General features: G+C 44.2%; 1 protein-coding gene across 2 annotated transcripts in view; it reads left to right on the plus strand.

The window, feature by feature from the left end:
* Positions 1-15658, plus strand: part of LOC147717234 (keratin, type I cytoskeletal 19-like) — a 123399-nt gene that overhangs the window by 101036 nt on the left and 6705 nt on the right. For both annotated transcript variants that reach the window (XM_086924183.1, XM_086924182.1), the window contains exons 5-6: positions 8747-8872; positions 14712-14932. In XM_086924183.1, the coding sequence (XP_086780309.1) occupies positions 8747-8872; positions 14712-14932 (347 nt within the window). The remainder of the gene's footprint in view (positions 1-8746; positions 8873-14711; positions 14933-15658) is intronic.

The raw sequence follows: 15658 nt of genomic DNA on the forward strand, positions 1-15658 counted from the left end.
ATGGAATAGTATTCCATGGTAAATAACGATTCGGTAAGGGCCTGTGGCACTGATTACAGTGCCACCAACATATGGATTTACAGAATCGGTATATTTACAGATTCAGTATTTTACCGATTCTGTAAATTTACTGAATCGATAAATATACCGATTCTGTAAATATGAGGCCCCCTACATGTCAAATCCCAAATACCGGTCGGTAACGGACGAAATCGTCCGTTACTGACCGGTATTTGGCGACCTACATCTGGCCCATACTGTTGAAACACTCTTTGAGATAGATGATTGTGACATGTTACAAGACAAAAAATGGGAATATGATATCTATCAAATGGTAATAACATTTAATTTGATAAATGATTGAGGAAGGTTATCAAGATGACAGTGAGAGACATTACTGGAGCAGATTTGAAGAATTCAGTAGAAACAATAATGATGAGGGCTTCTATTTTGGTGGTGATTCAAGAGGACAAAGGATACACACTTGACAAAAGATGCAGAGCTATTGGTTTCTTTGAAGTGGTACTAGAATACCATTGGCAGAATATCATCTGACACATGTTGTTGTCATAAATATCGGTTACAAAAATGTCATGCTATTGGAACTAATATTATAAAATCCACACCTTGAGGCACAGTATTTATTAAGGTCAAATGACATTCATGTAAACGATATTTCTGGCATACAAGCAGCGTGGACTACACCTGGTGCTGGTGGAAGGGGGTGTCACCCGATATGGCCACTAAGATGTAAGATGTAGGCAGTGTTCGCCTTCCCTCAGCCAAGACTATGCCTGGTACAGGCAGGGCAGTTGGGTCACCAGCTTCTATGCCCTTATACTGTAAATGGTAGACATCGATCTGCAAAATTAATGGCATCCTGTAAAGTAGATCAGAGAGATACTCAATGTTCGATAACGAATGTGCGATATGAAGGAATAATAATGACATGTCTCAGAAATTGCCATGTTCTGTGGCAGATCACCAACATTTTTAAATAATTCCAGTGACACAAAACACACAAAGGTTGTGACTGGAGTGTTGTCAACTTCTGTCTGCTCTCCCCTCTTAAATCTAGCTTTTGTATCTGCAAATTCTGCAGTACCAGATGGCTGTGCAGTATGTACCGGCCACAGTGGATTTCTCGTGGATCAACTTCCATTGAAGAAAGGGCCAAACTTTTCCCTTTATCCTTTCATGGCCTGCATCAGTCTGTGATGACAGTCTGTGGTGTGGTCATAAGGAGGTGGTTGCAGCTGCAGCAGGGATGGCCCGTTTCGTGCCAGTGAACTCTCCCAGTGAAGCTGTTGCAGTTCCTTGTGGCAAAGTGCAACTTGACCAGACTGAGCTTACCTTGTTTGGTGCTGATTTACATTACTATTAACACAGCTTGAAGTGTGTGGTCCCACTTACCTATGGGACCTGCTATGTTTATTCTGATCCTGACATTTGACCTAGATAGGATGTTACATCTTTGTGTGCTACTGTTTACATTTGGTGATGCGGGGGTGCCAGAGATCAAGAAATGGCAGATTGTCTTTTAAGTAATTTGAAATTCTGTTATCTGAACTGGGCACCTCTTAACAAGACACTGGTTCATTTGCAGTTGTTTTCTATCAATTATATTGTCTTCCTTCCTAAATTTGATGAGAAATGTATTTGTGTGACTGCTATTCAACTGACATATGTTAGGCAAGTTGTACTATTCTTTTTTAGGTTTCGACTTTTGGCGAGGGGCGAAGCCCCTCCCAGTCGAAATCTTTTGTCTTTAGTAGTGAGGTTAGGACAGCCTCTGTTTCCAATTGGCTAGCTCCATAAATGGAGGCTAGCAATTGGGAGGCAGAGGCTGTCAATCGCGCTTTCTCACGAAAACGCGATTCGGGGGCGTTTCTGGTGCTTTTTTTAAGCCCCGCCCCTTTTTCCCGGGCCGCGCTGCGATTGGCTGCCGGCCCGGGACACCCCCGTGACGTCATTCCCGGGCCGCGCTGTGATTGGCTGCCGGCCCGGGACACCCCCGTGACGTCAGCCAATCACAGCGCGGCCCGGGACCTGACTTGTTTTTTTCGTCGCCTGAATACATTCGGGTTTGAAAAGGCGCCGTCTCTTGTGCCAGCACACGGCCGCCACCCCTGCTTCACGCACTGGGACTGTGGCAGGGACATTGTGTCTGAAGCAGATCTGTAGTAGGTGACAGCCAGGAGCAGTGCTTCTCTTCCGTCACGAGGGCATCACCCGCTCCCCTCACAGGAGCTGTTGGTGACGCTGCGCACCTCAGATGAGTGATTCAGCCACGCTGTTCACGGTTCTCGTGGTAGGTAGGCCGACAGCGTCTGTCACCCAAACCCCCGCGCTTTCCCGCCGCCTTTCTGAGGTTTGCACCGCCTGTCGCTCGGCGGAGTTGTCTCCTTGCGTGTGAGTCCGTGTGGGCCGCCGTTTGCCAGAGCCCTGCCTCGCTCTTACCCTGCTCTTGGTAGCTGTGAACAGGTGCGTGTTTGCGGCGGGCATGTGAGGTTATTCAAGCTGCCTTAGTGCTTGTCTCCGAGAAAGTGGGTCATGCCATCATCCACCTGCAAGCGGTCGTCCAAAGTAACTCTGCTCGGGAGCGTTGCCAAAGGCCCCCAGGCGTACGCATACTGGAGGGGGCCCCTCAGCCCCTGCTTATGTGAGTGTGAGGGCCCCTTCAGCATACCTTGCAGGGGGCCCGCTCACGTTTTGTTACGCCACCTCAGGGGCGTAACACAAGCCCCCGCATTGCGGGGAGCCACTCAGGGCCCTGCGCTCCAGGGAGCCCCACCGGCCCCTGACTTAATACATGTGCCGGCACTGCTGCAGTCGCACAAAGTAGGCTCTGAAAAATGGCGCGCACTGCGCAGCGCGGGCCCCGGCTGGGGTCCCTGCGAGCATTGGAAATGGTGCGGCCTGGGCCCCTGGGAGTCTTCAAAATAGTGCAGGCCCCGGCCGGGGCCCCTGCGTGAGTATTCGAAATGGTGCGGTGAAGCCGGGGCCCCCGGCCGGGATCCCGAGAGACGAGAGTCTAGTTGAAGTTCGAAATGGTGGGGGGTGCCCTGCCGGGGGCCGTCAGCCGTGTGAGTGAGCAGGCTGCGGCAGTGGCACTTATGTTGTCTGCCCGCACTGCGTTGTGAAGTGTATAACGCTCAGTCTTCGTTGTTAGTTTATGTATCTTTAATGCTCTGGGCAATGTTCGCCTCCGTCCGCCATTCATCAGGCAGGCCTTGGGGTGTGGAACCGACGGTTTCGATTTTTGTGGTGTCGCTCTGTGGTCACACTCACACACTGTGCCCTTGGCAGTGAATTTTGCCAGTTAGTTGGCATAGCTGCCACCTGCTCTTTCATAGAAGTCTAGGTGCTGGTTTTTTAGGGTACACAGCTGGTTATTTTCACGCACATGCACTCTCTCTACACAGAGTAACCCTCTGCCCATGGGCGCCGAATCGCGCAGAGAGGCTGGCACAGCACGGCACTTGCTTCTTTGGGCCGAGATTATATTTTTGGAAAAGGGATGGGGTGGTTTGAGAAAGTAGATGTATGAAGTGCGATCCCCCACGAGCCTCTTAAACGCACTCACCTCAATATATGACGCCGCCCAGTCTCTGCCTGGCACTGCTTTTATTATTTCTCGGGGTCTAATTTTGTTAGGGGGTAGCGATAGCGTTGCTAAGTGTTTAGAGAAGTTGTGTTCAGTATGCCAATGTGCTAGTTACCACCCACCCTGCTCAAAACCCTACCCTCCCCATTTGGGTCGTATAGCGCCAGGCTCGCCCACAGCGCTATATAAACATACACACACACGCACGCACACACACACACACACGTGCAGACACACACACACGCACACATTTTTAAGACAAATGTGTTTACCCCTTCCCGCCTCAACCCCTGTCTGCCTTCAAGTTCTGCCCGGTGGCGGTGCCCGCCTTCTGTCCATAACCTGAGCTCGCCTCGCGCCGCCCTAGAGTCTGAGCTGCAGCCTCCTCAGGCCAGGTCCAGCAGCAGGCCCCCAGCCCAGGTGAGTGAGTCTCCTCTGCTTCAGTTCACACATGGTCTAAGTTGACCCAGGATAGAGGCAGCAGCACTGAAGCAGGGGTCAGGGAGTGGTTCGGGCCGGGGTGGGGGGGCGAGGAGGACCGTGACCGTCGTCGGACGGACTGTTAAGGTAAGGGCAAGGGGTCACTAGTCTCTGCTTGCAGAAAAGCCCACCTGCGCATTTGATTTTGGTTCCTTTTTTTATTTACAGCACCCACATCTTGGATCAGTAAATAAATAACATAGCTGCCCAGGTTTCCAATTGCGATGTGTGACATTTTCATATTTTCAGTATAATTATGAGTGACATTTGAATGACTATGAGTGACATTTTCTTGTGAGCGAAATCATGCAATGAATAAGAAATTACACCTAACGAGAAACTAAGCACCAGACATAAAAGAAAGACCGGAGTCTAAGCAGGGGAGAGCAGAGTTATAGGAATTATGAGAGTGCTGTCATCATTCTGATTTAGCAGAACCCCGACTCGAGCTCACTGCAGAACATCCATGGCGTGGAGAGGGAAGTAAAGAATGTGGATGTGGTGGGAAAGCTTGGATTGTTGTAAGGCACAAGTTGTAACCCCTGATAGCATTGGATGGAGGGAATGAGAAAAAGGGGTCTGGATGTCAAACTACGGCGGTTTTGTGGCCATTTCCAGTGACAAGATATATCTGTTTTAGATATTTCACAATTCGATATTTTGCACTTTTTTGTTAAAAGGTAATTTTAGGTTGCAATTCGTAAACTACTGATATTTACATTTTTAAATGGTGTCTCCCACTAGTAGAACTACAATGCGAAATAAATAGGTGGACATGAGTTTACATTGAAGTGAAAGGGCAGCAATGCGCTCAGTGTGAGCTCCCGATCGTCCATGATGCAACTTAAAGGCCCGGGGGCCGTGCCTCCGTCGGGGTGGGGTGGGCATGGGGGGGCCCCTCCATGTGCTTTGCAGGGGGGCCCCCTCAAGTTTCGTTACGCCATTGCGCCACCTCTCTGCATTCTGATCCGCAAGTCGCTTAACAGTTGTGTGTATGTATCTGGCCGCCTTGTGTGGATAAGCTTATTATGCAAGTGCGGACTTAATCAATTGAGGAGCTTAGTTACACTAATCCTGTTAGCAAGAGGGGAGCAGCGCGTATGCCAGCAGAAGGCCTTGTAGCCGCCTGAGCGGATGGATGTGTGATGCAGTCAGTGCAGTCAGTGCACTGCTATTCCTGGCTGCAGCTTGTTTTTAAGTTCAGAGACCAAAGTTATAGCACTTCCGGGGTTATTGTGTGAGATCAGGCCAACCAAACCACCAAGCACTGTTCACACTATGCAAGGGAAGGTGAGGCCTGTTGTAAGTAGCAAATATCTCGTTTGTGTAAGGCTGTGTGGTGTTCACGTTGAATGTAATTGTGTGTTCCCTGGAAAACATGTTTATGCCCCTGATTTCCAGGAACATTGTATGTGAGATGGTAAATTAGAATGAAGTAGCCACAACAGCGCCAGAAATCTAACTTGGAGGTCAACGAAAGGGATTTTGGAAATGTGAACACTGTAGAAGAGAAGAAGCATTCCGCTTGAGCGGCTAGGTACACTTTGTTTTTACCGGTTAGACTTAGTAAATTACCACCAACACAGCCACATAAGAACCTCAGGCATGTGTCAGTTATTGCTTTATATTGGCTTCGGTGAGGGCAGGTTAGCAGTGTTTTTACAAGCAGGCCCTGTCAGGCCTAGACTACCCACACATCGTATATATATTTTTTAAGACAGTCCTTTGTCACCCCTCAGCCCGATGGCCATACTTTTAAGTGGCAAGAGCGCACAGGCACTCCCCTAAAGGAAGCGGCCCTTTCTTTTGTCCTCGCTTCAAGTGCTGACATTAAGGAATGCTTAGCGATTTTAGACTAGGTTTCTTTTCCTTTGTTTATTCCCCGTTTAGCAAAGGTGACAGAATGTCAGGGCCAAACGATTTCCGCAGTCCTGTTTTTTTTCCCACTCCCATCACTACCCTCGCTCTCCAGGCGTGTCCCTGGAGGGCCCTTCCATTGTAGTTATATTAATTCTGCTAACTTTCAGCCTTCATTGCAAACAACAGGCCTTTTGGCTTTCGCTGCCTATTACATTAAATTTTCCATCAAACCGTGTCAGCCTCCGAGGTCAGAGATTCCACCAGAAGCTTTCGATTTTGTTGTTGTTTGCCATCTGACTTCATGGGCAGGTGTTTTCTAAATTGCTTTCTACAATGGCGGTAACCCGTCCAATATTAGTTAAAAGGAAACTAAATCAGCTATATGATCACTTATCAAGACAGGAGCAGAAGGAGGGCCTCGAGCAGGCTGCTCGGTACACAACCACAGTTTTAGAGAGCTGAGATCAGAACATAAGGTAACAAATGCTGTGCAGTTTGACACAGTGTTACCTAAACAGTTACCTGCGTTTTAGTCCTCTGTGTTGCTTCCTGTGGTCTTGACAATTTTCTACTGTGTGTGTGTGTGTGTGTGTGTGTGTGACTGCTCCTGGGTGTGTGTGTGTGTGTGTGTGTGACTGCTCCTGGGTGTGTGTGTGTGTGTGTGTGACTGCTCCTGGGTGTGTGTGTGTGTGTGTGTGACTGCTCCTGGGTGTGTGTGTGTGTGACTGCTCCTGGGTGTGTGTGTGTGACTGCTCCTGGGTGTGTGTGTGTGTGACTGCTCCTGGGTGTGTGTGTGTGTGTGACTGCTCCTGGGTGTGTGTGACTGCTCCTGGGTGTGTGTGACTGCTCCTGGGTGTTGTGTGTGTGTGTGTGACTGCTCCTGGGTGTGTGTGTGTGTGACTTCTCCTGGGTGTGTGTGTGTGTGTGTATGTGACTGCTCCAGAGTGTGTGTGTGTATATGTGACTGCTCCAGTGTGTGTGTGTGTGTGTGTGTGACTGCTCCTGTGTGTGTGTGTGTGTGTGTGGGGGGGCTCTGGGTGTGTGGGTCTGGGTGTGTGTGTGGTAGTAATTGCTGTCTGCTGAGCTCGTCCGTAGGGTACAATAGTTCTCACATTTGCGAGATATTAAGCTATTGGCAATGTAAATGACAATGCCATTTATTTATCAGTTTTCAAAACCAACACATAAATACAAATGTTGTCATTTGCAATGCCAATAGCTCTAACTTCTCCAAAGGCGAAACCGTTGCATTGTAAATGCTTGTTCTTTCTTGCTACCTTTTTCTTACACTCCTGGCTGTAAATTCATCTTATTATTATTTTCTTTCCTTACTTATTTTGCCATGCCATCAACGCTTTTGAAATGCACTTATTTGAAAGTGCTATAGAACTTCAAGAAACAAATAAACACACAGTGTGACCAGCTCTGTGGCCATTCCTCCATTTTTTATAGGAAGATTTAACTTGGAACTAGAGAAGTTTAAGAGATTTAATTAGATTCCTGAAAACCAAGGACACAAATATTTATTTTATGATTTACTTGGGGATTTGAAGATATGGGGCTGATTCACAAAAGCATTTATGAGTGTGAGAAGGAACACTACAGGATTACACTTTTATGTCCTCTTACATGGCTTTGGGAATTGGCCCTATACCAGCTAACACTTAAATATTAAAACATATATTAAAACATATATGAATTATCTCATTTTAAATGTTTGGAGTTAATTCGCACAGGGATATCAGAGTACATAAATAAGTATAGCAGAAGTATTACTTCAGAACTCAAAAATGCCTTTGAGAATAGCTCCTATTGTATCTAAATTTAAAATCCTAGTGAGTTGTTGTGGCATTGAAATTTAATTCAGTACACTTTAGGAACCACAAATAAACAAGTCATCATACATAGAGTAGTAGATATGTTAAAGAACATTTGCTAGTAAATAATAAAGACTTGTGTCTATAGGAACAATCTCATAGGAAGCAGCAAAGGAATCCAGATTGTCTGTGAAATACCTTTATGCATGTGATTCCTTGCAAAAGGTAGATAGCTTCTTTATGTCTTTTATCAACACATTTATGTAAAATATTAGGATTTTACTTTTGCATTGTATAGACAAAATCTCTTCAACAGTAAAAAGCCAGGTGTGTACCAGAAAGTTCATTAGAAATAATTAATTCTTTAAGTTTAAGTTCCAATGAGAATTGTCCTTCTCCCACCAGCTGTTAACACTTGGGCAGTCATGTGGTATATGTTCCCAACTTTCTGATCTCTTGCACCTCCAGGCTTCCTTCATATCCAGTAACATGATTTTTTTTTTGTATTATTGATAAAGTCCAATACATTTTCAAGGGTACTTTTGATGGACTAGTCTTAGATTTGAGCCTAATACAAATTGAATATCACAGTATGGCGATTAATAATACTGGCCTGCACTTATTAAATATCAATATTGTGAAACAGATAAAAGTGCCAGTCTATACTGAAACTCCAAATTGTGACTCCACACCCCTCCCTTAGGCCAATAATGAATTGTATTACTTGTACCTTATTCCTGTTCCGATTGAGTATATAGTGTTCTATCATCTTATCACTCTGGAAATGTGATGCTTATAGGTTTAATAGTATCACCATTCTGTGAACCATGGATTAAAAAGATTTTCTACATTTCGTCATTTTTTGCTCAGTTTCACATTTAGAGATTCTTTTTTGAAGCTTTATGGTGAGCTTAAAGAAATGGAAAATTGGTTCAAATGCCCTTTAAGCATCTGTTCAAAAGATGTTACTTGTCTTCTGCAGGCCCAAACACTACAACTGGAGGAGTCCACAAATACTCAAGCTCTGGAAGGTGGCAACAAAGAAGCACTTGAGCTGAAACGCCTCTACCAAGACCTACAGATAGAGTTCCAGGCAGAATTGAGCCGAGTGAGTGCTCCCAATCCTATATATTTGTTTAACCATTAAATCTGAAGAGTGGAATAATTAAATATGTTTCAATCAGAAATTGCAATTGTTCAACCAATATTCTGATCCACCAATACCAATTTAGAATGCATGTGAACTACAGTTTGGATTTCTGTGTGCAAAAATATTACGGAAGATAAAAGTTGAAAATTTGCATTGGTTGATGCTTTTTAAATATTTATTTTTACATCAAAATGTTATATTCACACTTTTTTGCATATTTTTTTCAAAAAGGAGACTGCCTACAAACCTAAAGGCATTATACAAATAAGTGATTATATATTTTTGTATATATTTTAAACAGTTTTCATAAGTTTGATTTGGAAAATGATAAATCTTTTACAAGTGCCAATAAAGTTGTTTTAAAGTACTTGTACATTTTACTTGTAGGCCCCACTAACTGTAAACAGCTTGCCCTTACCGCGACTCTACTATAATTTTCAAAATCACCAGCGTGTTGGCACTTCTAGCAACTTCCACAAAGGAAAGCTGTGAGAAAGTGGATTACTAGTTGGGGTGGTTGGTAGTCCACCACAAGTATTAATGTTACTACTCTTGTAAAGTCCAGTAAAGGTTTCAGTATTTCAAACCTGCACTTACTGCTTGGTTGCCATGGCACAGAGCATGACAGTATTAAAATAAGAAAATGCATAAATCGTTTAGAAGTACCAAAACAGTGAAAACACCAAAAGAACACATCAATATAAATACCACTCCAACTTATAAAAATAGAGAACATTTTAATAAACAAAATGACTCCAAAGCAACAAAATCCAATAAGGATAAACAGAGCTATGACTTTCTACATTTAAGAAGATAATAAAGGCAAAAACTGCAGACAACTTGTCAGACAAGACTAAGATAAGGATAAGGTTTAAGGCAGACTGCAGCGAAGCACAAGTTGGACACTCCGGTTGAATCACAATAAAGGAAGGACCATAGGGCGGCAAGGCTACAGGCTTTCGCCAAAGATGGGCTCATCAACAAAGGGTTGGCAAAGAACCAGGTATCGGTGAAGCTGTTGTGTGGAGCTGTTGTGTGGAGAAGAACATACGAGGGAGCTCTGGAAAATTCAGGACCATCAGCAAAACACCCTTAGTGGATTGGCTAGCGGATGTATGACGTTACAACGCATACCATTACAACTACCTACCATTACAACGCGACCATTACAACGCATACCATTACAACGCATAGCGCTTTGAGGTGCTGGATAGTGGTAAGTATAATTTACTATTCTAACTCCAGTCCCCGTGGACCCTAGGGAAGGTGTTGGATAGTAAATTATACTTATTCCCTATCCTAGAGCGCCCCCCAGCGCAATGCGTTGTAATGGTATGCGTTGTAAAAGTCGCGTTGTAATGGTAGTGCGGAGTAAAAAATGCATTGTAACAGGTGTATACCTTGGCTAGCAGGTTGGTCCCTGTCCCTCTAGTCCTAGTCCCACCATCCTTTTCCTGGCAAAGGTAAGAAAACATTTCAAAGCCCCAGGTTTTACGTTTAGGCATGAGGAGTACATTCTGACAACAGCTAAGGATTCTAAGACCTCTAGAACGGTAATTAAGGGGTCAGGATTTACTTCAGCAGAAGAAACCAGCAGGGTCCATGGCAGGTCAGTTAGACTGGACAGCCAGGCTTTTAACGAAAACAGGGCTGCTTGCAGCTTCGTGTGTTCCTGTAGCTTAAAAGGATGTCACACAACTGACGCTTGGAGTTTACTTCTCTGTCCTGGGTACAAGTGAGTGCTGGTTCAGTCATTAGGATTTTCCTCACAGGACTCAACTTCTTTTGTTTTTCTTAACCAATAGGGAAAAGGGACCCAGGGGTTGCCCTACCCACCTTTGCAGCAGTTCCTGCGTGCCCTTCTTCAAGCAATTCCATAATGCCTTTCTATACCTAGATCAGGCTTCTCCAACGAGTAGCTTGTGAGCTACCAATAGCTCTTCAACTACCCATATGTAGCTCTTCTGTGTGCAACCCAGCCTACTAAATTAGAAGATGTAGCTTGGTTGAATTATTATATGTATACAAAAATTAAAAAGTGTGTATTTAAGATGAAAATGTAAACCTGTCTGATGTGTGGTCAGTAATACAATTCTAATAATATTAGAAACTCAGGATGATTTTCATTGAACATAAGTAGCTCTTACTACAGAAAATGTTGGACACCCCTGACCTAGATCCAACACAGCAGAATCTTTCCTCCCCTATGCAGGGCTCCTTTGCCCATCCTAGAGTTATGGCATGGGAAATAAGCAAGACCTCCTATGAGGCTTCTTAAAACTAGTTCTGGGTGCCGCTTCTCTCCCTCTGGGTTTGGTGTCTATCAGACTAGAAAGACAACGGAGGTGCAGGACCAGGTGGTGACTACATTTTCCTGTGGAAATGTAGGCCTCTTTTAAGTAAAATATTATCCCGGGCACTGCCCAAGTGGTCATCCTGTCAGAGGAGCGTAACCCTTCCTCATACCCAAGGCTTTTGTCTCTGCTCTGGAAGCTAGTTGACATTTTATCACAGGGGATAGTCAGCTCCTGGATGATGATTAAAAGCTCATTCAAATGTAGTTCTAGAGTCTCTAGGCAGTTAAAAGGTGACTTATTATATGCACCTTTTGTAAAATATTTAGTACAAAGCTAACTTTACCAATGAATTGGGCTTGTAATAAATAAGTTAAAAAGTCCAAGAATTACCTTTGTTGGTGGCTCGAAGACACAGATAACATTATTCAATTTAAATGCTGAATTCCAATTGTTTCTTATAGAACATCTCACACTGATATAGTGAAAATAGCCTTTACAGCCTTGTCACTCTAATGACATGTTTTGACATGTCCTACTTGTAAATACCATACACTCAGGCTTATTGGGTATTAAGTCCTACTTAGGGTTGACATATTAATATTTGTTTTAAAAAGCCTGTAAAAAGGGTTGTTTTGACAGGTTGAATTTGCAGTTTTACAACTGCACAGAAAGGCTACAGTGGTAGGCCTGCAGTTACATTTTCCACTGTCACTCTAATAGTGTCACAACATGTGCTGCAGTCCACTGATATTTAACTTACATGCCTGGGGTCAGCAGAGTCAAAAGCCAGCAGTATCAGTCCAAAACAATTGTTTTCCAGTGACCTAATATTTTTTAAAAATTACAAATTATTCAAGCTTTAAGATTTTATTTTTTTGTGTGTTTAGTGCCATGCAAACATAGTTTTTTATTAAATGTTTCTTACAAAAAACCTTTTTAGTGGCAGAATTATTATATATCCCACAAAAAACTGTTTTTGCTAGATGTTTCATGCTCATGGGAGGTTTGCAAATCTTTTCATTGTTCACTTAGTGTGACATTTTTAAACTTTGCAAAACTTTGCTGGCAAAATAGAATGCCGATGAATATATTAATTTGTATTTTATTTTACACCTAGGGGTCAGCTCACTTATTGAAGTACACAATTCATTACGCTCATTCATCAGTGAGCAGTGAGAGTGATTAGTCAATACTACACTCAGTCTCTCTGTGTCCACCAGAACCTATGTATCATATGGAATGTATGACAAGCAATACAGTATTGTAGCCTTATAGACCGCCATAGGGGGCCACACAGATCTTTAAAGGACCACACAATCATTATAGGCCTGAGCCAAAGGTCAATATCAAGGGAGCAGGACATCAAATATCCAGAATAGCCTGCTTTGGTATACTATAAGGCTACTGGAACATTCTTCCCTCAGAGAGCTATATGTTCTACTTTGAAAAAATCCTGCCCTGAGATTCAGGGAGTTTAAAACCCCTGCACAGCTCTATAGTTTCTCAGGCTTTGTTTCACAGCACCTCCTGTGAATGCTGAACAATTTCTGTCCACTCACAGGGCCATGTCATTAACGGTCAAACATGCATAGCAGAGTTGTGAAAGTGACTAGCAGTCAGTTCCAGATTTTTCTTGGGCTCTGCCAAACTATGGCCCTTATTTATGAGGCCTTGCGTCAGATTTGCGCCGCCGGTGCGTCACTTTTTGTGACCGACCAGCGGCGTACAAAATGCGCCTTGTTGCGCCATATTTAAAAAGTGACGCATCTAGGTAGATGCGTCACTTTTTAAACCCCTGCGCCACATTATACCTGCGTCAGGTATAATGTATGCAGAGGGGGCGTTCCCCCGCAAAAAGCCTCGTAATAGTGACGCAGTGAAATCTATGAGATTTCACTGCGTCACTTTTAGGATGCTGTTGCGTCAAAATCTTGCGCCTGCCTCACAGCAGGCGTAAGACTGACGCAAGCCCTTTCACATGGGGCTTTCCCCTTGTGAAAGGACGCATTGCTGGAGTTGCGTCACTTTTGTGACACACTCCAGCAATGCGTCACTTTTGCGCTTACAGATGCGTCAGAAATACTGACGTATCTGTAAGTCCTTGCGACATGATGCGTCATACATTAAATATGACGCATCATTGGTGTCGCAAGGAGTGCGCAGTGAAAAGCGACGCATCGCTGTTTTCACGCAGCGATGCGTCACTTTTCATAAATGAGGCCCTATGTTTTCTTTGTTTGGCAGAACCAAAAAGACACTGGAGCTGAGAATAATTGCCTCCTCTATTCTTCCGAGATTCCAGCAAAACTGTGAGCTACGTGAAGGACGGCTCACTGCTTTTCTCTTCCACAGCCTCTGCCTCGCTCACTCCTGTGTGCAATCCACATATCCTGCGGAGGCAGGGGAGAGGGAGAGTCAGGTGATGTGGATTAGAACATTGAAATATTGACAGCAGTAGGTCTAAAACGATGTCTATAGCTTGCTGCTGCTTCATTGTCTTCAATAGTGCTCTCAACATTCCAATATTTTATTATAGCCTTAAAGCCCGACGTAGTGGGCTCTACTGGCCATTAAAGGCACTCATCCGCGAGGGCCTTTAACTAGAGAGTAGGGGTGGACGGACAACTCCGTTCCACCCACGGAATGTGCAGAGATTAGGCGAAGAAACAAGGCAAATCTCCGCACACTCAGGCGGAACATAGTTGGCCTCTCGCCCGCAGTGCTAACACTTTCAAAAACATTATAAATAACATTTTAAATAACCTTACCTCATCGGCGGCATCCCCGGGCTTCCCTCCGTCTCCATCGTGTCTTCTTCTGGGAACTGCGCATGCGCTGGTGCCTGCAGTTCCCAGAAGAAGACGCGGTTATTTAAAATGTTATTTATAATGTTTTTTTTAAAGTTTTTTAATACTGCGGGCGGGAGGCGGGCGACGCGTAACGGAGCTATTTGGAGAGTGCAGTGATTGGTTCCATCTCTGTGCCTCTCCGCGTAGAACCCTTACGCAAATTACGCCCACCCTTACACGAGAGCTGGCCTTCAATGGCCAGTAGAGCTTTATACAGGGGGCTCTAATGCTAATTAAACATTCACCCTCTAGAGTACAGAATGTTCTAAATTGTATAACAAGGGCCTCCTAGAGCCTGCGGGGGGGTTGAAATCCCCCTGGGTTCCTGGATGGCTTTATTCACAGCAACAGCTGTGGACAAACATTGTAAGGTTAATACTTTGTGCTTCTATCAGCCATTAGAAGCCCGGAGCACTCCATTGTCTTCAATGGAGTGCTTAACATTCCAAAGTTTTAATAAAAGTTATTAACTGGTTCTCTAAGAAAGAGTTGTTTAATTGACTTAGAATGGTACTTCTAGTTGGGAGAGTACAATTGATTGAGCGATTCAATAGGAGTAGTTGATTTATTTATCATTAAATTTCCCTGTAGACACCCTGAGGAAAGATAGGTAGAGCAAAAATATTAAGGTTTTTTTTCCTGATCCTTCAGAAATTGACCCTGGAGAGGAATCTGGAGGACACACAATGTCATTTTGCAGAGGAACTAGAGAGGAAGCAGAGGACAATCCGTCAGATGGAGGCAGAGCTTTCTGATCTGCGGGCTGAGCTTGGGCGTCAGCAGAATGAACACCAGAATCTGATGGATCTTAAGACACGCCTGGAGAATGAGATTGCCACGTATCGCCGCCTGATTGAAGGGGATGACTTCAGGTAAGCTATTGCCACCTCTGGCACTGTAGTGATATTTGCAGAATTCATTAGTGTGGGCTGATCTTTTAAGCATGACCTGAATCCTAGGTTAAGAAAGCTCAGATGTTTCAGGTGTCTGCTAAAGTAGTGTAACTACCAGTTGCTATTCTTGTTAGGATGAATCAGTTTATTATTCTTCCTAAAATAATGAAATCTGTGAGCAGATGGGGTATCAATCAGTGAATAAATGGTGCAAGGCATTTTGAGGTTAAGACTGAAAGAAAGGAAAAGTAACTATTTTAACAAAACAGACAACTCACAGAATAAGTGAGATTTTTTAGCCTTTTGGAATGCATGTGGTAAACAATCTCTGCATTGCAACAATAGGCAATCTCTTCTATGTAGTATTATACAATTGGTTCAGCCAGTCTTACCTCCTGTATTTTTGATGCTGTGCTGGATTTCGTTTTTGCTGGTTTAGATGCTTTGGGCACTTTGCCACTGCTGTTCAGTGTCAAAGTGCAAGTGCTCCCTGAGTAATTGTTATTGTGATTGGTTATCCATGATTGGCATATTTGTGTCACCAAGAAGTCCCTAGTAAAGTGCACTGAGTGTGCCAGGGCTGGTGAAAACAAATGCTACTAGTGGGCCTGCACCACTGATTGTGCCACCCACATGAGTAGCCCTAAAAATGTGTCTCAGGCCTGCTTCCGCAGTGCCTGTGTGCAGTCTGTGAACTGCCATGTC

The sequence above is a fragment of the Lissotriton vulgaris genome, chromosome 5 (genome assembly GCF_964263255.1).
Source record: "Lissotriton vulgaris chromosome 5, aLisVul1.2, whole genome shotgun sequence".
Lineage (NCBI taxonomy): Eukaryota > Metazoa > Chordata > Amphibia > Caudata > Salamandridae > Lissotriton > Lissotriton vulgaris.